The sequence below is a fragment of the Hypomesus transpacificus genome, chromosome 24 (assembly GCF_021917145.1).
Source record: "Hypomesus transpacificus isolate Combined female chromosome 24, fHypTra1, whole genome shotgun sequence".
Classification (NCBI taxonomy): Eukaryota; Metazoa; Chordata; class Actinopteri; order Osmeriformes; family Osmeridae; genus Hypomesus; species Hypomesus transpacificus.
The window spans coordinates 922533-948786 of record NC_061083.1 but is presented as its reverse complement, the minus strand read 5'-3'; the positions used below and the strand labels follow the sequence as shown (position 1 = coordinate 948786).

Genomic DNA, 26254 nt, shown 5'->3' with positions numbered 1-26254 from the left:
TGCTGCCAATTAGTCTCAATGATGCCTAAATACTGTACAGGCTATGGCCTCTGTCTTTTATTATTTAGGCTAAATATTTTACAAGGCCATCGATGATCAGCAACATTTAGTGTAGTTGAAGATGTGTTTAGATGATGAGTGGCTCGTAGAGTTAATAAACACTGCTGGCATGGATTATAGGACTAAACATGTCTTTTTCTAGGCCCATGGGGGCAACCTTTCCTATCTTTCTTTGATATTTCAAATGTCTGCCTAAGTCTAGGCTATTAGCATTAAGGATCCCTATAGCAATAGCTTTTCCGACCCGTGTGCTTGTCTTGCCTGACTACCCGCGGCGAAGATCTCCTCTGATAGGTTCGGAGGATGAATGGGTTTGGCCTGGGGGGGACAACCAACCCGTCATAAACACCCCAAACTCCCAGGTTAACTGCATACACACTAGTAACGACCACGGGACAAGAGGAGCTTACAGAATTCAGGCGAATATAATAGTTGACAGTTAATTGTGTGCGCTTTTACGCATGTATGTTGACTTCCCGCTCTTTTACGCGTCTTGAAAGGTGAATGTTGCTGTGTTGTTAGTGAGGCTTTAAGCGTTTTTGAACTTTCTGGGCTCAGCTATGACCCTTTCCAATGAGTTTGAAGCGTCCCATCGGGCTTCCATGTCCCTGGAGGAGGATGAGATTGACATAGTAGGAGAGGACGAGCACCTCCACGACCAACTCCGACTTTACAGAGGAAAGAGCGCCACAGAAACGGTCTCGTCAGCCGAATCCAGTGTGGAACTGGACTGCTCAGAGTTCGACTCCTCGGGGGAAAGCGAGAGCAGTTTCTGCACAGACACGCCTTCCTCCGAGAGGTCTCAGAACGGCTCGGCGAAGCCTCCGTACTCCTACATCGCCCTCATCACCATGGCTATCCTACAAAGCCCAATGAAGAAACTGACGCTTAGTGGCATCTGCGACTTTATCAGCAACAAGTTCCCTTACTACAGGGAGAAGTTCCCAGCCTGGCAGAACTCCATCAGACACAACCTGTCACTTAATGACTGCTTCATCAAGATTCCACGGGAACCAGGCAATCCAGGCAAAGGCAACTACTGGTCTCTTGACCCTGCCTCTGAGGACATGTTTGACAATGGCAGCTTTCTCCGGCGCAGGAAGAGGTTCAAGAGGAACCAGCCGGAATATGTGAAAGACGGGATCATGTTTTATCCAAACTTCAGCTGCTACCGGCCATACACAAGGCCTTATGGAGTCCAGGGCCGGGTGAGTGTAGCGTCCGCACCTATTCGGTACATGCCATTGCAGGAAGGTCTCGTGATGGCTCCTTCCTCATACCAACCCTACCCGAATCTCAACGGCAACGAGAGGTCCAGCTGCCCCAAAGAGTTCAGAGTGCAGCTTGGCGCATCTTTATCTTCAGGACAGAAGCCTGAGCGCGACACACAAGCAAAGTGTTCATTCAGCATCGACAGCATAATGAGCAAGACGTCCGCCTCTGTCTCACAGAACCAGAACCCTCGCTGTTCCGTTGACCATAACCACCTTTTTACGGGCCCCTCCGCCTGTTTGGTTCCGAGTATTCTACCGGCTCCATTACGGACTCCGTTCAGCACAATGTTCAGTGCTGCCCCCTCCTTGTCGGACAACGTCCAATTACCTTACCCAAGTTGTTAAAGACTTTGAAACAAGCAAAGCCGCTTGTCCCTATCAGAAAGGTGATAACATAATTACTTCAAAAGGATGCCCATAAGTATTTCTCTAAGAAATGATTTTAATTGCATGTTATTTATGTAAATGTAAAGTTAAATATGTTGAACTGAATTTCTGTAAATAATAATTGGCTGATAATATATATTGTTATATTTGCCTTTACTATGAAAGCGCAAATAAAAGTGCATGTAAAATAGGCTACCGAAATGTCTTACAGGCCTATTTTTGTGTTTTGTTTGTGTTAGGCTACATGTTTTTAGAAGATGCAAATAAATAATATGGCACGTTGTTCGTATTCTGTAGTGTTCATTTAGAGTTTAATATAGGCCTGCTATTTACTCCAAGATTCTGTCTCAAATATACTCCTTAAGTATTTTTTTTTCTTTAAAATAATATGGTATCACAAATTGATATCCTTTGTATGTATTTATTCAGTGATGCTTCTGCTTTATTGTTCCACTAAAAAGCTATTCTATTTTACTAAGTCTAACACAGTCCCCCCAAAATAGCCGCAATGGGATAAACCGACTTTTTTGTCTGTGTGACGCAAAGTATTCCGTAACAATGAACTTAAACCAGTTTACTTACCTAAAAGTTAACATAAAAGTGAAGAACATACAGATTATATTAAATCGTTATTTAAGTCAAACGATAGGGTTATTCAAACCATGAGTCTACTTACGGCTTTCGGCAGAGGAGGTGCTGCTGCCACCGCGTGTTGACATTTTTATACACATAAAATAGGCCTGAAGTAGCTTACTCGAGGGGCTCGAAGATTTTGCCAATTGCCATGGTTATGGAATTCCAGCTAAATAAAACTCAACTGAAGACAAATCAATAGCCAGCCAATTGCCTATAAGTGTTGGACTATGTTAATCATTCGGCTGTGCTTTGGTTGTAACACACGGTTGCGCTGTCGACCTACTTTTGCTCATTTAAGAACAGTGCGCCGTTAACTACTGGTATTATAAAATGTTATGCTTTTATCGTCACACTTGTCGACGTGCTGCTTTAAATGGATTTAGTTTCAAGTAGGATCAACAGATCCTACATTTCGTGGACTATATGCTGTGTGTTAATTTATTCTTTTTATGTATTAAATAGCATTGGTAATGCAATTGTTTTTAAGAGCTCATAAAAACATAATTTTAAGCCTATCAATATCTGATTCAGCGTTTCTTATTCTACAGCTTGTCAGTTAAGCTCAAGCACATCGTAACGAGTAGGCTGGGGTATGCTATAAATGCGCTGACAGTGACAGTGGTTTTAACAGACAGATAAGTATCAACAGACACAAGGAGCGTCCCGTTACAGTCCAGACCCGACACAATTCTCGCTACACTCCAAAGGCTATTTTTGGCTCAAGGGCCAGCTGATATAGGGGCTTTCGGCCCTCCCTGATTTTTGTCCTTGTGCAGAGATCGGTCTTGCATGAGCTGTCAACCACAGGCTAAACCAGATCTGGCTGAGCGTTTGAGTAGACCTCTGTTTTTACAGCAAGGTAATGTAACAACACTGCTGACTGATAAGTAGTTTACGAAGCGAGGCAGATTCTTGACGGGAAAATTACCCATCTCGGTGAGAAATTCTGAGGACTGAGAGTGCACTTTTTATACTTCTGGCTGTCTAGAGAGGATATCGTCAGACTTTTAACCTCACGTCACTAACAAGGCCCAAGTCATTGCGTAAAACGTTCATTCGGCTCCGCATCTCTGAATCTACCAGTAAGTAAGACAGGAATACTGGGTATACTGACGCGCCTCGGCGGCTTCTAGGGAGGATGGAGACGAACCCCATCCCCGTCTTGACGGTTCAGACTACACCGTTCGATGACCAACGGCCCGGTACAAACGGACTGCGACGGAAGACAGCCGTTTTTGAGGGCAAGAAGAACTACTTGCAGAACTATATTCAGAGCGTGCTGTCGTCCATCGACTTGCGGGACAGGCAGGGATGCACAATGGTGGTTGGCAGTGACGGACGATACTTCAGCCGGACGGCCACTGAGGTCATAGTGCAGATGGCGGCAGCAAACGGGGTAAGAAAAGTCCCAAACATTAGATACTGTAAAAGTCAGTTCTTGAAAGTTTTTCGAGTTATATTGGCAATAGTGGGTGTGTGTGACAGCTAGACACACTGTAAGAAAAGAGAGGGAACGGTCTTTATTTTACTGGACACACTTGGCAAAACCTTAAAGGAAAATCTGAAGGGAATATCGTTTGTTTTGTGAGAGATGTTTTTCTGTTGGTCCAGCCAAATGTCCCCTGCCTGCCTTATCTGCAGCTACATCCATCCTTCACTCCTTTCCTGTCCACGCGCCGCTTGCCTCCCCGCTCTCTCTCCCTCTCTCCCTGACCTCGCTGGCTGGATGCTTGAGGGATACCCTTTCAACTGGCACTGAGCCAAAGATTGCAATACAAACTGTTAAGAACATTAAGCCTGTGTTTCCAGACTGTATAGTTGCTCTCTCTCTCTCTCTCTCTCTCTCTCTCTCTCTCTCTCTCTCTCTCTCTCTCTCTCTCTCTCTCTCTCTCTCTCTCTCGCGTACTCTCTCTCTCTCTCTCTCTCTCTCTCTCGCGTACCTCTCTCTCTCTCTCTCTCTCTCTCTCTCTCTCTCTCTCTCTCTCTCTCTCTCTCTCTCTCTCTCTCTCTCTCTCTCCCTCTCATTCCCCCCCCCCCCCTCTCTCTCTCTGTTTCTCGCTCATTCTCTAGCTCATTCTCTAGCTCATTCTCTCTCTCTCTCTCTCTCTCTCTCTCTCTCTCTCTCTCTCTCTCTCTCTCTCTCTCTCTCTCTCTCTCTCTCTCTCATGCTCTCTCTCTCTCGTGCTCTCTCTCTCTCTCTCCCTCAGATAGATTTTTTTGTCAGCTGAGTACGTCAGCAGCAGAGGAGAAAATTCCTCCCAAGTGAGGACACTTTTATTTAGAATAATCGAGATGCTCAGAGAAGAACATGAAAAACATAATTCTACAGTGTGTTGACGAAAGTTGCCGCTCTTAAAGTGTAAAACGACCCTTTGATATATATATATTTTACCAAATCACAAAAAGCAGAGCAACCTGATACAAAAAAGACTTCCTCTTGACATCTTGCAAATTCTTTCTCGTCTTCCAGATTGGTCGACTGGTGATTGGTCACAATGGCCTTCTGTCTACCCCAGCAGTGTCCTGCATCATCAGGAAGATCAAGGCCATTGGTGGAATCATTCTTACAGCCAGTCACAATCCAGGAGGCCCAGGGGGAGATTTTGGGGTTAAATTCAATGTGGCAAATGGAGGTGAGGATTAGATTACTGCCCCTCAGTAAATCTCCATTTAGGTGTTCACTTTTCACTTTAATATATGATTCTCTGTTTGAAAGATTTACATTTGACGTGATACGACGTCAACAAATATAATCGAAAAGAATGACAGGGAAATTAACATAATCAAACTGAATCATTGACAAGTGAGCACACAATCTGATTGATGATTTGTTGACTGAGTTGAGAGACTTCCCAGAAGAGCCCATCCATGACATCCCTCTGAACTAATGACATTCCCATATTCCCAGTTCTCCCTCATCATCATCCCCATTCATCTCCTTGGGGATTGGCTGTGGAATCTCATGTATGTCAACAGTTATAAATAGAGCCTTTCCTGGCCATCTCTGCCCCCCCTCTGTCTCAAAACTCCACCCAGCTGTTTCCCTGGGGCCAGCAAGGGCCTGTTCTGTAAGCCTGCTGTTTACTGTAACATGAGTTCACACATAAACACTTTTGAAAAAAAGAAAATCAATTGCTTTTATTCGGCCACACTAATCTGATATAGGAAATAAATTGACAAAGCATGAGTAGTGGAGTGAGAGGTAATAGTTGCAAGACAAACAAGAATGTCGTGCCATGAGGAAAATAATGTCAGCTACTGGGATTGTATCGAATGATGATGAGACACAACTTGTTTTGGGGTTTTTGATGGCTTAGTTGAGTGGAAGTGGGGGTGTCGTCACGGTGACCGTGTCCTCGTCCCTGATAGGCCCCTCTCCGGACACAGTGATGGAGAGAATCCACCAGGTGAGCAGAACCTTGGAGGAGTACGCCATCTGCCCCGACCTCCGCATCGACCTCTCCAGACTGGGACGCCACGACTTTGACCTGGAGAACAAGTTTAAACCCTTTAGAGGTGGACACACACACATATACACACACACACACACTTCTCAGACAAAACCCAACAAATCCTGGGCGTGTGCACTCACCTGGAGTGTCCCTTTGTTCTCAGTGGAGATCGTAGACTCAGTGGAGGTGTATCTCAACCTACTTCGAACCATCTTCGACTTTGGCGCCATCAAGGACCTTCTGACTGGCTCGCAGCAGCTCAAGATACGCATAGACGCCATGAGCGGAGGTAAGGGCCCATCTCACCACGATGATTCCACATGGCGGGTGTGTGATGACAAACTCAAAGTCAGTCGATCCCTGTTCTCCTCTTAGTGATGGGTCCATACGTGCGGAGGGTGCTGTGTGATGAGCTGGGGGCCCCTGCCAACTCTGCCGTCAACTGCGTCCCTCTGGAGGACTTTGGGGGCCGGCCTCCGGAGCCCAACCTCACCTGTGCTGCCCCGTTGGTCGAGGCCATGAAGAGCGGGGACTTTGGCTTCGGGGCTGCGTTTGACGCCGACGGGGTAAAACAATGCATTTACAGTATGAAGGAGTGAGCGAGACAGTGGGTGATTGAGTTAGTCGGTCAGTGAATCAATTAGTGATTTCATTCATTGACTTTCGAATGCATGGATACAAACATGAATGAATGAACTATGGCAAACAGCGACATGCAAATACTGCGTATAGAAAATGCAGAGGCCCAAAGACTAGAACTGCGTAGTTTTAACTTTAACTGGTCTTTAGAGTCCAGGGATAGTTTGTATTTTACCAGGTACAATGCATCTTAACTACAATGCAACAATAACATCTCAGCTACAGTATTACATAGTGCCATGCAACCAAAACAGTATTGAACCCAAGTCCAACAGTATACACCATTTATTGGATGCGGTCTGTTACAAGACAGTGGGATAACAGGGTCTAAATCATGCAAAAAGGACAATGTGCACAGGTACCACAAACTGTAATGTGCTGTTATGTGCAATTTTGGGTGCCTTGAGCTAAAACCTTCAAGTTTTTAGTCTTGATAGAATTTCAAATGTGTATTGATTAATTAATTTGGAATTATTGATTGTACATTTACTCATTCAGTCATTAAATAATTTCCCAGTAACTCAAGTCAGTCATTTTGTCCATTTTCAGTCAGTCGTTCGTACTCCCTACTTACTTTAGACAGAAGGGATTCCATTGTATTTATTACTGTTGGATAACAGGATGTGAACCAATGGAGCCAGCTGATTTCCGTGGCTAAACAAGCTAGCAGTTGTTCCACTGCATGGTCAGAGTCAATGTACACTACTTGATCACATACAGTACATTAGTCTTACTGGATGACTGTAGCCTAATTATTTCATTTCAGCATTTTCCAATCTCACTGTCACAGGATGTTTAAAAGGTAGTTTTGGTATTAATATCCGCAATAAATCCCAGCAACAATAGTGTTCAATTTGAAGACTACGCTTTATTAATAGTGCTTCATCATAGTCTCAGATTCTCGCTGTTTCTACTCTGTACAGATGAGGCCATGTAATTAAGATTATATTGAGCCTATTCACATTTTATGGATGCGATGTGCAAACATGGGTTAACTAGAGAGGGTACAATTTCTGGGGAAATTGTGTAATAGTGTGCAGAAATTGTGGGGTGTTCTTGGATTGGTTGTGGATGGGTCCGTTTTTTTACAACAGATATTTCTGTATATTTTATAGAAAAATGCATACTTATTATTTATGAAGATTTTTCATAAACTTTTTTACAAAGTTGCATCAAAACGAAGAAATTGGGCAGTCCTGTCTAAAAATTGTCCTGACCTTTATGACTTAAACGTTGCTTAAGTTTTTCCCTTCTAGTGATATGCTCATATCGCATTAATTCATTAATAAAGAACCCCATTTGAAACACGCTTATTATAACAACGTTGTCACCAGCAGTATCTCAGATCGCGAGTCAAATAGTATCATCTGCAAACTGAAAATATGCCTCCAAAAACATAAATAAGCTTGAAATTTATTTGAGGAAAACTTAGTTTACAGTGAGCGATACTTGACAGTAACAACATCCCTGGTCTGAAGACTAGTGTGACCGGCTATCCACAGAGTAAGTACGGAAAGGGGCATTCAACTTTGTCAGCTTATACCTATGACTACAGGTAGTCATGCGTGTCACACTCAATTACTACTTGCGAATGCTGTAAGATAGTGGCGGATGCATTTGATGTCTCAAACTTACTGCAGTAAAACAATTGGGATTTGTTCCAATTGTTCCACTGTAAGTGCAACCAGTGAAGCTAAATTAACTTAGGTTACTTTGAATGACATCATGTATCATGAGTCTTTGTAATTGATGCAGGCTTTGAACGGTGCATATGTTGTTGTGCTGGCAGGACCGATACATGATCCTGGGTCAGAACGGCTTCTATGTGAACCCATCTGACTCTGTGGCTGTCATGGCCGCCAACCTGTCTAGCATCCCCTACTTCAGACAGCTGGGTCTCAGGGGGTTTGCCAGGAGCATGGCCACCAGCACTGCCTTGGACAGGTAAATGCATACACACACACACAAACACACACACACACACAAATACTCTGTCCCACTCTCTCTTGACCCTCCTCTCCTCCTTACCCAGCCCACTTCTCCCTCAACCCAGTTCCACAAATATCGTACTAGACCATTCCCTGCAGTATGCCATGAGTCGACTCACCCACTATGAATAACCTTATGAGCACGCACACTCACACACGTGCACATACACACACGTACACACACACACACACACCTACACACACACCAGTCATTACCTATAAATATGGGCTGTACTAAGCCCTGTCATATTGGACCAGACTAGTGCTGAGTGAGAGAAATGTGGACTGCAGTCAGGACTACAGAGCATATGTACATGAGCATACTCCTTACAGCAGCATCGTTTTAAACATGTCAAAAAAAGTGTTTCTTTACCCCTAGTAGACGGTTAATACGTTGTTTCTTTTCATCAGAATTAATACTTAATTAAGAAGTGAGGTTTTTGAAAATTCCAAACAGCATCTTATATAGTCATTTTACAGTGAACACAGTTTGTCGTTTTCATATGAACTCCAACCAATGTTTTGTAAGTAGCTCTGTGATTGGCCAATAGTAGGGTTATAAATGACCTAGAGCAGGGAGTTAGTAACTTCAGCCATCCAGGAAATGACCTCACTCCTAAACCTGAACTCGCTGGGTGTCACATTGCTATTGTTGAGATGGATGAAAGATACACTGTCATGATTATTGTGTCTTTTATACACACACACTTACATAAACACACAGACACACAGACACACACACACACAGACACACACACAGACACACAGACACACACACACACGTAGTCTATCCCACCCACTGCACACACACACTTACGTCACGTAGCCCAACGCCCTAGGCTGTGTCGTAGAATTCTGGAACTGTAATGGCCACACTGATAGCATTTCCTATGACTGCATCTCCTGTTCCAACACACACTTCTGGAAACATGACTGTCACGGGTCCCACTGCACCACAAGGTCATATAAGATCTCCACTAATACAGAAACACCGGAGGGAACACACACACACACCCATGTATACACACGCCCATGTATACACACACATAAACACTTGGATGTTCTCCACTGACCCTGAAAGTGTAGGTTCTGATCTCATGTGACTGCTTCTGCAGATCATCTATGCTGTACTTTAGCGTACAACCTTCTGACCTGCAAAACAGATGTCCTCTGAAGAAGAGTCCCTTCCTGGACAATATGGCCTTTTTCTCCTGGCTGGTTAGGGCTGGTGTGTGTGCAGAGCAGAGCAGGGTTATAGAACCAGAACCCAGCCCTCGGGGAGAGTTGAAGCCTTGCCCTGAAGCATTGAGTGTTGGATAATGGCTTTATTCCAGCAATAGACCTTTTTAGGAGTGCTAGCCTCTCTGTTTTGTGTGTGTGTGTGCTGTGTTTAGACTGTGCCGATGTCCTGTTCCATGTGTTTATGAGCTCAAATACATCTGACAGCGTAGTGTGTGTCTGAAATGAGCACTCGTGCGATGTCGAATGAACGTGTAGGAGACACTGTATAGCTTTTCTGTGTGCGTCTGTCAGGTTGCAGCGGGATTCTTTTTTGGGAGCAAAAAAGCCAGAGATTGACCATGTTTTGTTGGGAAACAGACAAAGAGGTGCTATATCTCTCACCTCTGGCTGGCCAGAGTTAGTGTTTGTGTGTGTGTGTTTGTGTGTGTGAGAGTGTGTGTGTGTTTGTGTGTGTGTGTGTGTGTTGGAGGGTGGGGTGGCAGACATTGCAGGGGGGCTGGGAAGGGAAGGTGGAAAGGGATCTGTGAGAGAGGAAACATCTGCCTCTCCTTTGACAATTCAAGTGGGGAGGGGAGAGCAGAGAAGAGAAGGGGAGAGGAGAGGAGAGCAGAGGAGAGAAGGGGAGGGGAGGGGAGAGGAGGAGAGAAGAGCTCACTTTCTGCATCCTCCCACCTCTCTGTACACCCCACACACACATAAGCACTACAAATATCTATCTGGTCCCATTTCCATGAACATAGATTATTAGGCTTGTTATTATTAGGCTACTACTTAATCCAAAAGCATAATATATGTTTTTTTTCCATAGGACAACGTTGGTTGTAAAACTGTCTATTGTGAGGGAGTAGGGAACTTCAATAATGACTATACACAGACCACACCACTATGGGGTGAAGTTCTCGATCTTTCTCCAGGCGCCTCCTATACACTCTTCTGCCAACATCTCTCTTCTGGCACAAGCTGCTGTGAGAATGGTTGTTTTCATTTGTGTGCATGTGTGTACATCGGCGTGTACAGTCTGTGTGTATGTTTGAGTGTGTGCTTGCGTGCTCAGAGTGTGTGGTGTGCTTGAGTGTGTAGTGTGTGTATTGTTTGTCCAAGTGCTTGAGGGAATTTTAACGAGCAGATAGATTCTGAGGAACACTTAAATAGATAGTAGAACATAAGGTAGCCGCTCAGATGCACACTTAAATGTAGCTAGTTTGCTTCTAGTCAGTTTTATCTATACTATAATGCAAATAATATGTGTGTGTGTCTGTCTGTACAAGTTTCATTGTGTTTTTTGGGGGGAATGATTCGCTTGGAAATCGGGCACTGTGCAAAGTTATAATTTCGCAAGTGTCCGTCTCCAAACCCAAGGATGCGCGGTCCCTTTCAGTCATGTTGAGCTGGCACACTGGATCTTGTGAGATATAAATATATCCATCAGCAAATGAGGACTTACTTGCTAGACAACCTTTCAATTGGCAATTCACAACTACGTTTTTTGGATATACTATTATTTAGAAGCAAATTTGATAATTGCTGTTCCAATGCCGATACGGCGAGGTGAGCAGTGCTGACTTCTGGAAAGACATTGAATTAGCTTCTTTCAAAGTGTTTTATGGATGAAATACTAGCTAGTTAACTAACATAATATAACAAAAAGTGGATACTTCATTTCAATATAGATCAAAGAATTTTGTAACATGAGTTACCGGCTGCAGTCAATGCAGTGCGTTCACGTGTTTTGGACATGAACCCTCTTGTAGTGGTATCTGGTCACTCTCAAGAGCTGCTCTATTTCTGCATTGTTCACCTCAAGAACCTGCAACAGAGAGAGCTACAACGTTTTCAGAGACAGTAAGGCACTGTCGGAATGCTTTGAACTTGCTTTTATGTGAGTGTGCGGACGTGAGTGACTGGTTGTGCGTCCCCTCAGTTTGAGAGTTCCCAAAGGGATTATTGTGTGTGTGTGTGTTGTTGTTGTGGCGGGCTGATTATTGTGTGGGCTTTCTTCTTCATTGTCAAGTTGCAGTAAGGGTACAGCTGATGTGAACGTTACGAATTTGCGTTTTTACGGTGCAATCCAACAACTAACAACGTTGCCCGAACGTCTCCACAACGTTGTGGGAACGTTTCCCCCCGGGTCAGGCCCGGTGCTTGTGTTGGCCTCGGAGAGTCGATCCGAACGTCAGCAGCAGTCCTAAAGGTCAGAGTTTCCGTTCTTTAGCTGGAATGCCAGCGTTCCGTTCCAGTGCTGATCGTCCTCTAGAGGGGTAAAAGTGTTTACTCTCATTTAGTTATCTGCTCTGTCCTATCAACAGCTGTAGCCTGGCACTGCATGTTTACGGACGCTCGCTAGCAGCGCCTCCCCACACCCAGCAGACCCCCTCTCCTACCTCAACCTCCCACATATTCTCTTTCTTTTTTTTTTTTCTTTTTTTTTCTTTTCACTTTCTTTCTTTCTTTCTCTCTCTTTCTCTTTCTCTCTCTGTCTCTCTCTCTCTCTCTTTCACTCTCTCTCTTTCACTCTCTCTCGCCCTCGCTCTTTCTCTCTCATTGTCTCTCCCTGTGTGTGTGTGTGTGTTAACATGGATCATTCCCAAACCAAACATTAGCTAGAAGGTTGACTCCCTTGGTTTCTGCTGCTTTGGCCATATTAAGAATGAGAGGATGGCAGCTCACAGCAGCCTCTGCTTAGTTACATCCCAAAGGTCAGTCTGTCATTTGGAAGCCAACCTGTCGGTTGTGTAAGTCGTTGCTCACTTTTCTTTCCCCCCCCCCCTCTCTCTCTCTCTCTCTCTCTCACTGTCTCTTCCTCTGTTTCGATCTCTCTCTCTCTCTCTGGGCGCAGGGTTGCCAAAGTCCTAAAGGTGGCGCTGTATGAGACTCCGGCAGGCTGGAGGTTCTTTGGGAATCTGATGGACTCCGGTAGATGTTCTCTGTGTGGAGAGGAGAGCTTCGGAACAGGTGAGCAACACACACACACCTGTGGGAAATGTATCCGAAACGTGTGGTCCTCAATAGGGACTCCATAATCCATTTATAATCAGCACAGGGAGCTTGGAATACATCATACTGTTTGTCTGCCCTAGTCAACCCAGTCTAATACATTGGAAGTCTGTGGTGAATTGTGTGTGTGTCTAAATAATCCCCATATTTCTACTATAAAAGGAGAGAGGTGCTCCTTGAATCACCAGAACACAATGTTAGCATACAAGGTAGCCACTGGCAACTGCTCTTAGACACAGATTATCTTTCTCTCTCTCGCTCTCTCTCTCTTTCTGTCTGTCTCTTTCTCTCTCGCCCATTTTCTCTCTCGCTCTTTCTCTCTTGCTCTTTTTTCTCTCATTCTCGCGCTCACTTTCTGTCACGCTCTCACTTCCTCTCTTTCTCGGTCCCTCTCCCCGCCCCTACTCCCCTGCTCGTCCCTCTCTTTCTTTTCCTAATCCTACCTCTCTCCCTGACGTGATTTCCACGACGATTTCCCTCTGACCCACATCCCCTTTGGCCTCTCCCGCTCCGTTTGTTTTACGAACGGGGAGAGGGTGAGCCCCGATGCAGAGCGTGGGAGAGGGATCACGAGAGGGAACCAGAACAGACCACTAGAAAGAGGGGAGGGTGTGGGAGACATGGAGAGAGGAGCAACCTGGGATCGAAGCAGAGCAGCGGCTGTCTGCGACGCTGACTGAGAAGACGGGGCGAAGACGGAGAGACGGAGCCAAAAAAAGATGGAGAGAGCACCGGGGGAGTGCCATGGGACTTTAAGCCTGGGAGACCCTTTTAAGGCCAAAAGCAGAGCAATGAGACAGAGGGAGAGAGAGAGAGACAGAGAGGGGGAGAGAGAGAGAGAGACAGACAGAGGAGGGAGTTCGGAAGTATAATTCATGGCCGTGTTCTGCTTGTGTTCCGCCCTCACTCTCTCTGTCATACACGAGGCTGACTCCCATTTCTCTGGCTGTGGCGTGGCCCGAGGGCTGGACATATGAACGGTGTTCCTCCACATTAAACACAAACTTGTATTGATTAGCAATCTGATCTTCTGCTGTTGGGAGAGAGTAACGCAAAGAACAGAGAAGACGGGGAGAGATATTATCTGATCAGTTCTGGAACACAGAAATGTGGCTGAATTAAAGCGGATAACTGGCATGGCTTCTATTTTTCCTTTGTGTGAGTGTGTGTGTGTGTGTCTGTGTGTGTGTGTGCGCGCACATTCAAGATAGGAAGATTAGATATCAGCAACTGTCTTATTTCCAACAGCTGTGCCTCTGTTCCAGTTCTGGAGCCAGACTGACTGACCTCCACACAGGACACAGACTGCTAACTCCTGATTATGATGCTCATCGCTTCCTTTCGACTGAAGAAAAAAAAGACAGAGAGAGACAGAGAAGAGAGAAAGAAAGACAGGAAGAGAGAGAGAGAGTGAGTGACTGTGAAGGAAAAAGATAGAAAGATAAAGAGAACACAGGGAGAAAAACAGAGAGAGAGTGTTTGTGAGTGAGTTGGTGAGTGAGTGAGTGAAAAAGAAAGACAGATAGAGAGATAGACTGAATGAAAGAAAGAAAGAATGAAAGAAAGAGAAGGTGGGGACAAGAGCAATAGAGAGCTGTACATGTAGCTGGAGATGCATGTCTATATCGACAGTATGGATCTAATGATGAATACCATACAGGAGAGGCCTCTTGGGATGACCTACTGCACCCCTCTCATGATTCAGACCACAACCTATACCCAGCCCTTCTGTGTTTATGTTAGGACCAGTGTTTACACCACCTCTCCTCATCTCCTCTCTTCTTCTCTCTTCTACTCTCGTCCACAGGTTCGGACCACATCCGGGAGAAGGACGGCTTGTGGTCTGTGCTGGTGTGGCTGTCCATCATGGCTGCCAGGAAACAGGGCGTGGAGGAGATTGTCAAGGAACACTGGGCCAAGCTGGGACGCAATTACTTCTGCAGGTCATCCATCAGATCCTTCTACCATCCATCCATCTATCCCTCCATCATCCATCCATCCATCTCTCCCTCCTTCATCCATCCATCCATCTCTCCCTCCATCATCCATCCTTCCATCCCAATAATTGTATTTAACAGCTTTCGTCTTTTCATGAACTCCAAAGGCCAATTCTGTTAAACCCCAAGGCCAGCTCTGTTAAACCCCAAGAGTCATTTGAATGATGAGTCCTCTGTGTTCCAAATCCCCCACCGCCCGCCCCTATGCCCCTTCCCCTACTCAGCCAGTGTCCCTTATGCCTTCTCCTCCTCCCCCACCCCCCCCCACCCCCCACCCCCCAGGTCTTATTATAGCTGCTCCCTCTGGAGAGAGAGAGAGAGAGACCACCTCAGCTTTCCCACAACTTTACCTCAACCTTCCCACAGCAGACAGGGAGAGTTTAAGGACTAGAGGATTACTATAACGCTGTAATGGACATCACTGTGATGACTGAGAACCCAATCTCTTTAGTCTCTTCAGGGCTGGCCAGGGGAGAAAGACACTGTAGTTGACAATTGCTAGCAGATTTGACATCCATAAGGTATATGTTTGTGCACGTGTGTGTGTGCGTGTGTGGTACATCTTTGTCTATCTGGGCTCACCCTGGGTGTGTGTGTGTCCTCCCAGGTTTGACTATGAGGGCCTGGATCCGAGGACGGCCTACCACCTGATGCGAGACCTGGAGGGGGTGATCTCAGACAAGGCCTTCCCCAGCCAGAAGTTTGCTGTGGGGAACAACGTCTACAGGGTGGAGCGGGCTGATAACTTTGAGTACATCGACCCTGTGGATGGTACCGTCTACCGGAACCAGGTTAGAACGTGAGGGAGGGCATAGGTGAAGGGGGGGGGGGGAGAAGAGTAGAAAGAAAAGGAAAGAAAAGGTAGGATGGATCATAAGGGGATGAAAGCAGATCAGAGAGTCGCGAAAGGACATTGGTCAATTGATTTGTAAAACATATAGTATATCTCTCTCACACACACACACTCACACACACAAACATATACATATGCTCTCCATCCAGACCACCCAGTGAGGCATGTGTTCAGAGTGAGGTTCCATTTTTGGCCATGCCACTGTCTGTATCCTTCCTCCTCTCTCTGTCTCTCTCTCTCTCTCTCTCTCTCTCTCTCTCTCTCTCTCTCTCTCTCTCTCTCTCTCTCTCTCTCTCTCTCTCTCTCTCATTCACACACACACGCACACACACACACACACACACAGTTCAACAGACTGGTTTAAGAAGTGTATCAAGACTTCGAGTTACATTACAGTTCAGCATCACCAGGATACAGAGCTACAGTACAGATGTTGTGTATTACATACAATCCACTGATGTGGAATGTAAACAGAAACTCTCTCTCTTTCCCTCTCTCTTTTTCAACTTATATTCAGTGAAACACGCTATTGCTTGTTGTCGACAAATCTTTCCATTCTACAGACCCTTTTCGCCTTCTACCCCTCCCTCCCTCTTTCCCTCCCTCTTTCCTTCCCTCCCTCCCTCCCTCTTTCCCTCCCTCCCTCTCTCTCTCCCTCCCTCCCTCCCTCCCTCCCTCCCTCCCTCCCTCCCTCCCTCCCTCCCTCGCTTTCCCTCCTCCCTACTCTCCCCCTCCCCCCTCCTATCTCCCTCTTCTCCCTCCTTTATACCTCTATCCTCTCTCCATCTCCATTCCTAAACCTGTCTGCAAAGTTTACCCAGCTGACTCCCTCTGTTCTGTCCTGGAATGTGTGGAAACTCTCCCATGGCGTCGATGCTCTTCGGCCTCTAGCCCCACCTTATACCACACACACACACACACACACACACACATACACACACACACACACACAGGTTAGGGAATCGGGCTAATAATCAGAAGGTCGCTGGTTCGATTTCCCGGCCGTGCTAAATGACGTTGTGTCCTTGGGCAAGGCACTTCACCCTACTTGCCTCGGGGGGAATGTCCCTGTACTTACTGTAAGTCGCTCTGGATAAGAGCATCTGCTAAATGACTAAATGTAAAATGTACATTAACACACACAGGCACGGACTAAAACACACGTACACACATGGCAAACATGCATCAATACTGGACATGTCTCACTTCAGTGTTCTGTTCTGGGGGGTTGTGATTGTGTGATTGTGTGAGTGTGTTTTTGTGTGTCTATGAGGTGAGTCAGTCACAGTCCCATCCTGCTCTCTGACAGAGGTGCATAGTGAGCACACTCTGGGACAGGGTTAGTGACACTCTGGGACAACTAGTTAGTGACTCACCCTGCAGTGTGACAGCCCCCCCCCTCTCTCTCTCTCTTACGCACACACACACTCAGTAAATCCTGCACCGATAATTTCCCCCGGTGTGTATTATTACAGCAGACATTCCTGACAGAACCCGGTTGTGTCAGCTGTCGTCTCTCTCCCCTCTGCCTGCCTGCCCGTCTGCCTGACAGCAAGAGGTGGAGCAGTGTCAGCTGCTCCCCACAAACACTTACACACACACACACACACACTAACATGAGCACGTTGCTTGATGAAAGGTGGGAGGATTTTCAAAATAAGCCTTGGCTGCCTTTGAAGTCCTACTGAATTCATTCTACATAGACTACATTCTCAGTCAGACAGACAAACAGACACAGACAGACAGAGATAGATAGAGAGAGAGAGAGAGAGACAGAGAGACAGAGAGAAAGCGAGAGAGAGAGAGAGAGAGAGAGAGAGAGAGAGAGAGAGAGAGAGAGAGAGAGAGAGAGAAAGAGAGAGAGAAAACGAAAACTAAGGACTGATAAAGAAAAAAATAGACAGAGACAGAGAGAAATAATTGATCTTTAGAGCAAGATGTGCAGAAGAGAAGAAACCTGACAGGGATACAGAGATAAAACAGTTAACAGAGATAAAGACAGAGATGGACATGTTTTGTGTTGGTGTCTGTGTCTAGCCTCACTGAGTGTGTGTTTTAGTTTCAGGCAACTTCAACATGATTCGTTTGGTCTAGCTACATGCTGCATCGTTTCTTCCAGACTACATGGGGCTACAGGGACATCTAGTGGACAGGCATACTTACTGCATCTGTATTCAACATAACTTTTCTCACAACCGTTATTTACAAAACCTTAGAGTACGAGTTCTGAATTAGATTCAATAGACAGACCAGGGCGAGCACTGAAAACTAAGATGAATTTAGGTATTTAGGTAGCATAGCCAGGATAACTTTTCAGAAGTCACAAGGACTCTCATCTCATCCTTTAAATCTCTTCAACATATAAACTGGAATCCGTTTGTTTATCAGGGATGTTGTGAAACAGATTCCACAGTCGCTCTCCTCGTCCTGTCCTGCAGGGTCTCCGCATCGTCTTCACCGACGCCTCGCGCCTCATCTTCCGTCTGAGTGGGAGTGGGGGCGGGGCCGGAGCCACCATCCGGATCTACGCCGAGAGCTTCGAGAGAGACCCTGAGAGGCACAGCAGAGAGACACAGGTAAGGGGGGGAGGCACAGCAGAGAGACACAGGTGAGGGGGAGAGGCACAGCAGAGGGACACAGGTGAGGGGGAGAGGCACAGCAGAGAGACACAGGTGAGAGGCACAGCAGAGAGACACAGTTGAGGGGGAGAGGCACAGCAGAGAGACACAGGTGAGAGGCACAGCAGAGAGACACAGGTGAGGGGGAGAGGCACAGCAGAGAGACACAGGTGAGGGGGAGAGGCACAGCAGAGAGACACAGGTGAGGGGGAGAGGCACAGCAGAGGGACACAGGTGAGGGGGAGAGGCACAGCAGAGGGACACAGGTGAGGGGGAGAGGCACAGCAGAGAGACACAGGTGAGGGGGAGAGGCACAGCAGAGAGACACAGATGAGAGGCACAGCAGAGAGACACAGGTGAGAGGCATAGCAGAGAGACACAGGTGAGAGGCACAGCAGGGAGACACAGGTGAGGGGGAGAGGCACAGCAGAGAGACACAGGTGAGAGGCACAGCAGGGAGACACAGGTGAGGGGGAGAGGCACAGCAGAGAGACACAGGTGAGAGGCACAGCAGGGAGACACAGGTGAGAGGCACAGCGAGAGACACAGGTGAGGGGGAAAGGCACAGCAGAGAGACACAGGTGAGAGGCACAGCAGGGAGACACAGGTGAGAGGCACAGCGAGAGACACAGGTGAGGGGGAAAGGCACAGCAGAGAGACACAGGTGAGAGGCACAGCAGAGGGACACAGGTGAGGGGGAGAGGCACAGCAGAGAGACACAGGTGAGAGGCACAGCAGAGAGACACAGGTGAGAGGCACAGCAGGGAGACACAGGTGAGGGGGAAAGGCACAGCAGAGAGACACAGGTGAGAGGCACAGCAGGGAGACACAGGTGAGAGGCACAGCAGGGAGACACAGGTGAGAGGCACAGCGAGAGACACAGGTGAGGGGGAAAGGCACAGCAGAGAGACACAGGTGAGAGGCACAGCAGGGAGACACAGGTGAGGGGGAGAGGCACAGCAGAGAGACACAGGTGAGAGGCACAGCAGAGAGACACAGGTGAGAGGCACAGCAGAGAGACACAGGTGAGGGGGAAAGGCACAGCAGAGAGACACAGGTGAGAGGCACAGCAGGGAGACACAGGTGAGGGGGAGAGGCACAGCAGAGAGACACAGGTGAGAGGCACAGCAGAGAGACACAGGTGAGAGGCACAGCAGAGAGACACAGGTGAGAGGCACAGCAGGGAGACACAGGTGAGAGGCACAGCAGGGAGACACAGGTGAGAGGGAGAGGCACAGCAGAGGGACACAGGTGAGGGGGAGAGGCACAGCAGAGAGACACAGGTGAGAGGCACAGCAGGGAGACACAGGTGAGAGGCACAGCAGGGAGACACAGGTGAGAGGCACAGCAGGGAGACACAGGTGAGAGGCACAGCAGAGAGACACAGGTGAGAGGCACAGCAGGGAGACACAGGTGAGAGGCACAGCAGAGAGACACAGGTGAGAGGCACAGCAGGGAGACACAGGTGAGAGGCACAGCAGAGGGACACAGGTGAGAGGCACAGCAGGGAGACACAGGTGAGAGGCACAGCAGGGAGACACAGGTGAGAGGCACAGCAGAGAGACACAGGTGAGAGGCACAGCAGGGAGACACAGGTGAGGGGGAGAGGCACAGCAGAGAGACACAGGTGAGAGGCACAGCAGAGAGACACTGGTGAGAGGCACAGCAGGGAGACACAGGTGAGAGGCACAGCAGGGAGACACAGGTGAGGGGGAGAGGCACAGCAGAGAGACACAGGTGAGAGGCACAGCAGGGAGACACAGGTGAGAGGCACAGCAGGGAGACACAGGTGAGAGGCACAGCAGAGAGACACAGGTGAGAGGCACAGCAGGGAGACACAGGTGAGAGGCACAGCAGAGGGACACAGGTGAGAGGCACAGCAGAGAGACACAGGTGAGAGGCACAGCAGAGAGACACAGGTGAGAGGCACAGCAGGGAGACACAGGTGAGAGGCACAGCAGGGAGACACAGGTGAGAGGCACAGCAGGGAGACACAGGTGAGAGGGAGAGGCACAGCAGGGAGACACAGGTGAGAGGCACAGCAGAGAGACACAGGTGAGGGGGAGAGGCACAGCAGAGAGACACAGGTGAGAGGCACAGCAGGGAGACACAGGTGAGAGGCACAGCAGGGAGACACAGGTGAGAGGCACAGCAGAGAGACACAGGTGAGAGGCACAGCAGGGAGACACAGGTGAGAGGCACAGCAGGGAGACACAGGTGAGAGGCACAGCAGAGGGACACAGGTGAGAGGCACAGCAGAGAGACACAGGTGAGAGGCACAGCAGAGAGACACAGGTGAGAGGCACAGCAGGGAGACACAGGTGAGAGGCACAGCAGGGAGACACAGGTGAGAGGCACAGCAGGGAGACACAGGTGAGAGGGAGAGGCACAGCAGGGAGACACAGGTGAGAGGCACAGCAGAGAGACACAGGTGAGGGGGAGAGGCACAGCAGAGAGACACAGGTGAGAGGCACAGCAGGGAGACACAGGTGAGAGGCACAGCAGGGAGACACAGGTGAGAGGCACAGCAGAGAGACACAGGTGAGAGGCACAGCAGGGAGACACAGGTGAGAGGCACAGCAGGGAGACACAGGTGAGAGGCACAGCAGAGAGACACAGGTGAGAGGCACAGCAGAGGGACACAGGTGAGAGGCACAGCAGGGAGACACAGGTGAGAGGCACAGCAGGGAGACACAGGTGAGAGGCACAGCAGGGAGACACAGGTGAGAGGCACAGCAGAGAGACACAGGTGAGAGGCACAGCAGAGAGACACAGGTGAGAGGCACAGCAGGGAGACACAGGTGAGAGGCACAGCAGGGAGACACAGGTGAGAGGCACAGCAGGGAGACACAGGTGAGAGGCACAGCAGGGAGACACAGGTGAGGGGGAGAGGGTGTCTCGGCAGGGTTTTATATGTGTTTGAGTGTGCTGACACAGGATCGTAATTCTTAATCTTTTTGCAATCGTGGACAGTTCAAAAACAGGCACAACACGGGACGATCCTGAGTCATTCCTATAAACCCCTTACTGTAACACTTACAAGTTACATAGCACACGGTACATTGGGTTGCACTTACGTGTTTGTGTGTGTCTGTCTGTGTGGGTAAGACATCGATGTTATGCTACTTAACAGTCAGTGATAGATAGATAGATAGATAGATAGTGTACTTTAGCCAAGCCATGGTACAGTAAATTATCCCACAGTTAGTTAGGTGAGTGCACCCTCGCCAGGCGTGTTTATGATGTGTGGATGGGCTGACCAGTGGACTTTTGATTCGGTAGTGTGTTGTTGAACTTGCTTTCGTAACTTCTGACATGTATTGGTCTGGCGTTGTTCATTTGCCAAACAAGTATGCATGTGCAGTGCAAGTAATTCAATCCATGCATCCAACATTCAATAAGAATGTCTTGTGACAGAATTAGATTTTGTACCAAAACTTATATAGTTCATCAGGCATTTCTTCAGATGTTATGAAATTATCATACAACAGGTCACAGTTACACCAACTTTATTCAGGCTATTTATTGGATAGCCTGTTCTGCACATCTCTGATCTCAACCCTCATCAATCTCTGAAGTATATCTGACCAGAAAAAGTAATTGTAAGTAAGTAAGTAAGTAAATTGTATTTATAAAGCACACTCAAGACACAGCAAGGCTGACCGAGGTGCCGAACAAAAGCACAAAAACAGAATCCAAATACATTTGAGTATTTGGATTGACATTTAATCGAGTCAACAACATTAACCCAGTCCTGTCAGGTGCACATGACTTGACATTATATACATGATCATAGACCATTGATGTGGTTTTAGTGTAGTTTTTTCCAAGGACATGGTTGAGATCACATCTTGTTTGACTGGCTGTTCAATGCAGCTGATTGTGGTTAGGACTGTTGTGGTGGTGGTTTGGTGCGAGCCTAATGTATCTCCTTTGTATAGCCTTTTTATTTTAGCTCTGTGCAGCTCCTTTTAACTCTGAAGTAAATACTTCCTTTGATAAGGAAGTATTATGTTATCATAGTCCTCCGTGTAACTGAGAAAGCAGGAGTTTGATGTTTACATTTACATTTTACATTTTGTTTTTACATGTTACATGTTTTTAACCTTTTACATGTTTGTGTGTGTTTTGTGGTCAGGCGGTTTTGGGCCCTCTGATCGCCATTGCCCTCAAGATCTCTGACATCCACGAGAGGAGCGGACGTCGCGGCCCCTCCGTCATCACCTGAGCTGCCACGCACACACACACACGCACACACGCACACACACACACACACACACTTGCACACAGACAAGAATATCGTTGTGTCCCCTCTAATATCAGCCTGCCTTGCCTTTATTTTGCACCAATGACCCTTTCCTGTCGGATGGGATCCTTTAAAAACATGGTGCCGTGAGAGATACATGGATTATATGCATCATTCTCAGATTCATGGATAAAAGCATTCATAGATATAATGTTGTTTCCTTTCAGTCATCTGTCAGTAGTGACTCCTGTTATGGGCTGATGGTATGAAATGATCTCAATTCAAGTTCTACTCCATGTCTTGATATTGTGTACGAGCGCTTGTGTCTTTTGTTTACTGGCACGTGTCTATTGAGGGAACCGAAGGGATTGATTTTTGAAGGGATTGATTTTTGAATACATTATTTTGTTATACTTAGTTTTTTACACGGCCTCATTAAATGCCGCCACATTTTAGGATGTTGAACTCACATGCACACTCATTAACATACTCCTTCACACACACCTCCAGCTCTCACACTAAATATGTACTGTATGTCAAATACAGACTGAACTAATCACGATCAAACTCTTCAATTCAACTGTAAACATTTAAAATGCAACCACTTGCCAAGTTTGACATCAGACAGTCAAACGGTCCATATTCTCATGTGTGATATGAAAAAGATAAGGCATGGAGATTAAACAGATCTTTATCTGAGATTGATGGCCGGTACCTGGTCCCAACCACATACATTTTGGGTGTGGTTGGGACCAGTTAAACCTGTTCGATGAAACCACTGGTCTTTATATTGTAGCTGTTTGCTTTCACCAAGTTACACTCACAAAGGCTTTACGTGATGGTATTGGCTGAATCGTTGAAAGGTTCTAGGTCTGTCTTTTCCACAGGAGAAACCACTACCATTGTTTTAACTTTGTTTCATTAGCCAGTTCTTCGTTTGTTTTTCATGTCCGGAGGAAGCTAACGCTGTATTTAAGTTTGTTTTTTGTACCCAAATAAACCCTTATCATTTGAGTGTGAAGGGATGCCTGTCCTTTTTTACATTTACATTTATGCATTTAGCAGACGCTTTTATCCAAAGCGACTTCCAAGAGAGAGCTTTACAAAAGAGCATAGGTCACTGATCATAACAATGAGGTAGTCCCAAACATTGCAAGCAGCCAAAACATGAAGCACACATTGTGAATAACTAAACAAGTGCCAAAGGGAAGACCCATAAGAGCATGCAGTTATACAAGTTACAAATTAAAACAACATGAACCCCAAAAAGTGCATGAGTTGTATTTTGTTCCAGTTCCTGATGAAATTCAAAATATACTACAGCTATCTTGGTCTATTAGAAATGTTTCCACGTTATATTGTAAGCAACATAAAACACAATTTACCAAGTTAAAATTTACAATCAAGTTAGTACAATCCATTCCAGCTGTTTCAGCACGGTAAGGTTGAGACCCTGGTTGTTTTGACCAAGTCCACAGTGACAGCACCATACTGTAGATGACATGATCAAGTAACCCACAAGTTTGCTATTTTACTGCCACTGTGAGAAGGAAGAACCAGTCAATGATAACAGCGTTATAGCAGTCATTACCCCTGGACTACACATAATTGGATATCCTTATGGATGCACACAGATCCACAATGACAGCTTTGCACCCTATCATGCACTCTGGACACTGGAATCTGTTGTGAAATGCTTAATAGCCTCTTTAACCCTCTCATAACCTCTACACGACACACGCACGGCCATACTGTACACTTTTAAAAAGTGGAGCGTTTCTGTTAAACCACAATTTGTATCTTTTCAAATAAGTATTGGGATTGGTTGATCCTTTCTGGCTCAAGGAAGTCATTGGTCATATCCTAAGAATGGAAACCCAAGGCAAAGAAACTCAATCAAACGAAACGAAAGTATTTTAAATATGATTTGATCAAGCGCTTGCTTGTTTCCTGCATTCAATTGAATGCACTCTATTGTCTTTCCACAACAACAGTTAATCTCCAACTGCACACAAGGAAACTCTCCTAGTGCTGTTTAACTGAAATGTCAGACTTGATGTTTGCTCTCCCTTTACAACACCAATACAACTTCTTGACTAGGAGAATTAACACTGTAAGCACAGTTTATAGCCGTTATTTTCCCTTCAAACAACAGGTAAAAACAAGTTTGTACATTATTTGTAAAGAGCACAATTCACAGTGAGAGAGTAATTATGGTTAGTCCCTGACTCCTGCTGTTACCAGCAGTCTGCCATGGGTTCAGGGGTCTCTTCCACTGGTTTCCAGCCCTGGAACCCACTGTCCTGTATGTTCTAGATGTTTCCCTGCTCCAACACACCTGATTCAAAAGAAAGGTCGTTATCAGGCAACCTGATAGATACCATTGCTTTGAATTAGGTGTGCCTCATCCAACATAAGCCCACACCCTGAGGCTCAAGTTCCCCAGTAAGTGAACCATTTTGATCTGTCTCCATGGCTCTAAGCTATCCTCCTTTCAGTCGGCTCTGTGTGTGATTTACTTCTGCTAGATCCCCCAGACCTAGTCCTGTGATCCAGCCAATCAGGATCGGAGAGGTCAGAGGTCAAGCAGGAGGGGATTGATCCGGAACACACCTGCCAAGTCCTCCCCTCCTGACATCCACAGTCCACTGGCCCCATCAGGCTCAGTGCTGGCCCACGATCGAATACAACGACTGTTTCCGGGTCATTTTGTACCCTCCATAGTCCAGGGATGAGCATTAAGTGTGAAACAGTGTCGAGTCAGAAACGCTGATGTCAGATCAGTGGGGTGAGCCAGCCCCCTGGTCCTGCTGTCTAGCGGGCCCCCGGGGGTCCGTCGCTGAGTAGGGAGGAGGCTGGTCGTGGTTGAAGCTGTCGTCGGGGGTGTCAGAGCTGCTCAGGGTGTAGAGAGGAGGGGCCTGGAGGGGCGAGGGGGCTTCCTCGTCAGGGGCCACCGCGGGGAGCCGGGGGGAGAAGGCGTGTTGGGACTCGGCATAGGAGGGGGGGAAGAAGCTGGGTCTGGAAGGAAAACAAACACACAGGATACTTACAGAAAGTCAAATGTAAAAACAGTTTGACAGTTGCCAGTTTACATCCAAAAAGAAATATCACAGCTCGTGACAAGCTTGCATTTGTTCATGTTTCAAATCGATCATAGCCTCATATTATTCAACATGGAATGTGCAAGTTCCCATTTCCTTCACACTTCTCGTGCGGAAGGGTGCCTTGTCAATGTCAAAGCCAACCCCTTTGAAGATGAACAACTCACTATTCTTCCCTTTTTCACGTCACTTCAGGCTGCCTTTCTAGCTGACTGTTTGACCGTGTGCGGCCTGTCATCCGCAAGCCCTTCCCCAGCACAATCCAGAGAGATCTCTACATACCTGTCCACTGTGTAGACGTGGACGTGTGCGCTGGGGTGCCTCCTGTTCGGCACCAGCCGCTTGTGTCTCATGTTGTGGCAGATGGCCCAGAAGACACCTGTGAGGAGCATGAGGAAGCCACAGGTGATGAGGATGTAGGCCAGGACCACGTTGAGGATGCGGCTGTCCCATTGCTCCAGGGATGTCATGTAGGCCCCCATGCAGGTGAGACCAAAGCCCAGGCCAGGGAGCGCCATGCGGGCCAGAGAACACAGTTGTTTCCTGGCTTCCATTCCTCTGTCACTCTTGTCGGGGGGCTCTGGGTTGTGGGCTAGGTTTGGAAAGGTGAGATGCTGATGTTGTTGTTATTTCTCGTCTTCTCAAGATGTCTTATCCGATGCTCTTTTTTGTCTTGCTGTCGTCTTCTTGTCTTCTGCAGAGGGAGAAAAAAATCTCATTGTAGATAGGAGGACATTAGGCAGCTACTTATCCTTATCAGTTGGGTG

At 47.1% G+C, this 26254-nt stretch overlaps 3 protein-coding genes across 3 annotated transcripts; 2 read left to right on the top strand and 1 right to left on the bottom strand.

The window, feature by feature from the left end:
* The first annotated feature begins 620 nt into the window (after positions 1–620).
* foxd5 (forkhead box D5) lies at positions 621–1679 on the top strand. The gene has a single exon (XM_047048545.1). It carries the CDS (start codon positions 621–623, stop codon positions 1677–1679), a length of 1059 nt encoding a protein of 352 aa, XP_046904501.1.
* A 1350-nt stretch (positions 1680–3029) lies between these two features.
* On the top strand, positions 3030–23407 carry pgm5 (phosphoglucomutase 5). The gene is made up of 11 exons (XM_047048319.1): positions 3030–3753; positions 4828–4990; positions 5727–5873; positions 5973–6098; positions 6185–6375; positions 8238–8392; positions 12515–12630; positions 14480–14615; positions 15277–15460; positions 17961–18098; positions 22279–23407. Exons 1-11 carry the CDS (start codon positions 3496–3498, stop codon positions 22366–22368), a joined length of 1704 nt encoding a protein of 567 aa, XP_046904275.1. The 5' UTR covers positions 3030–3495; the 3' UTR covers positions 22369–23407.
* A 1759-nt stretch (positions 23408–25166) lies between these two features.
* LOC124486863 (transmembrane protein 252-like) lies at positions 25167–26041 on the bottom strand. Its single transcript, XM_047048741.1, has 2 exons — positions 25770–26041; positions 25167–25404 (listed from the first exon to the last, which is right to left on the bottom strand). Exons 1-2 carry the CDS (start codon positions 26039–26041, stop codon positions 25167–25169), a joined length of 510 nt encoding a protein of 169 aa, XP_046904697.1.
* Positions 26042–26254: the final 213 nt, after the last annotated feature.

What these genes read in the sequence shown, in the direction of transcription:
- foxd5 (XM_047048545.1), top strand. Translation starts at nt 621, where the DNA reads ATGACCCTTTCCAATGAGTTTGAAGCGTCCCATCGGGCTTCCATGTCC.
- pgm5 (XM_047048319.1), top strand. Translation starts at nt 3,496, where the DNA reads ATGGAGACGAACCCCATCCCCGTCTTGACGGTTCAGACTACACCGTTC. An exon ending in AGATGGCGGCAGCAAACGGG is followed by an intron (nt 3,754 to 4,827) that starts GTAAGAAAAGTC and finishes CTCGTCTTCCAG; the next exon opens with ATTGGTCGACTGGTGATTGG. An exon ending in ATTCAATGTGGCAAATGGAG is followed by an intron (nt 4,991 to 5,726) that starts GTGAGGATTAGA and finishes CGTCCCTGATAG; the next exon opens with GCCCCTCTCCGGACACAGTG.
- LOC124486863 (XM_047048741.1), bottom strand. Translation starts at nt 26,041, where the DNA reads ATGGAAGCCAGGAAACAACTGTGTTCTCTGGCCCGCATGGCGCTCCCT. An exon ending in CACGTCTACACAGTGGACAG is followed by an intron (nt 25,405 to 25,769) that starts GTATGTAGAGAT and finishes TTTTCCTTCCAG; the next exon opens with ACCCAGCTTCTTCCCCCCCT.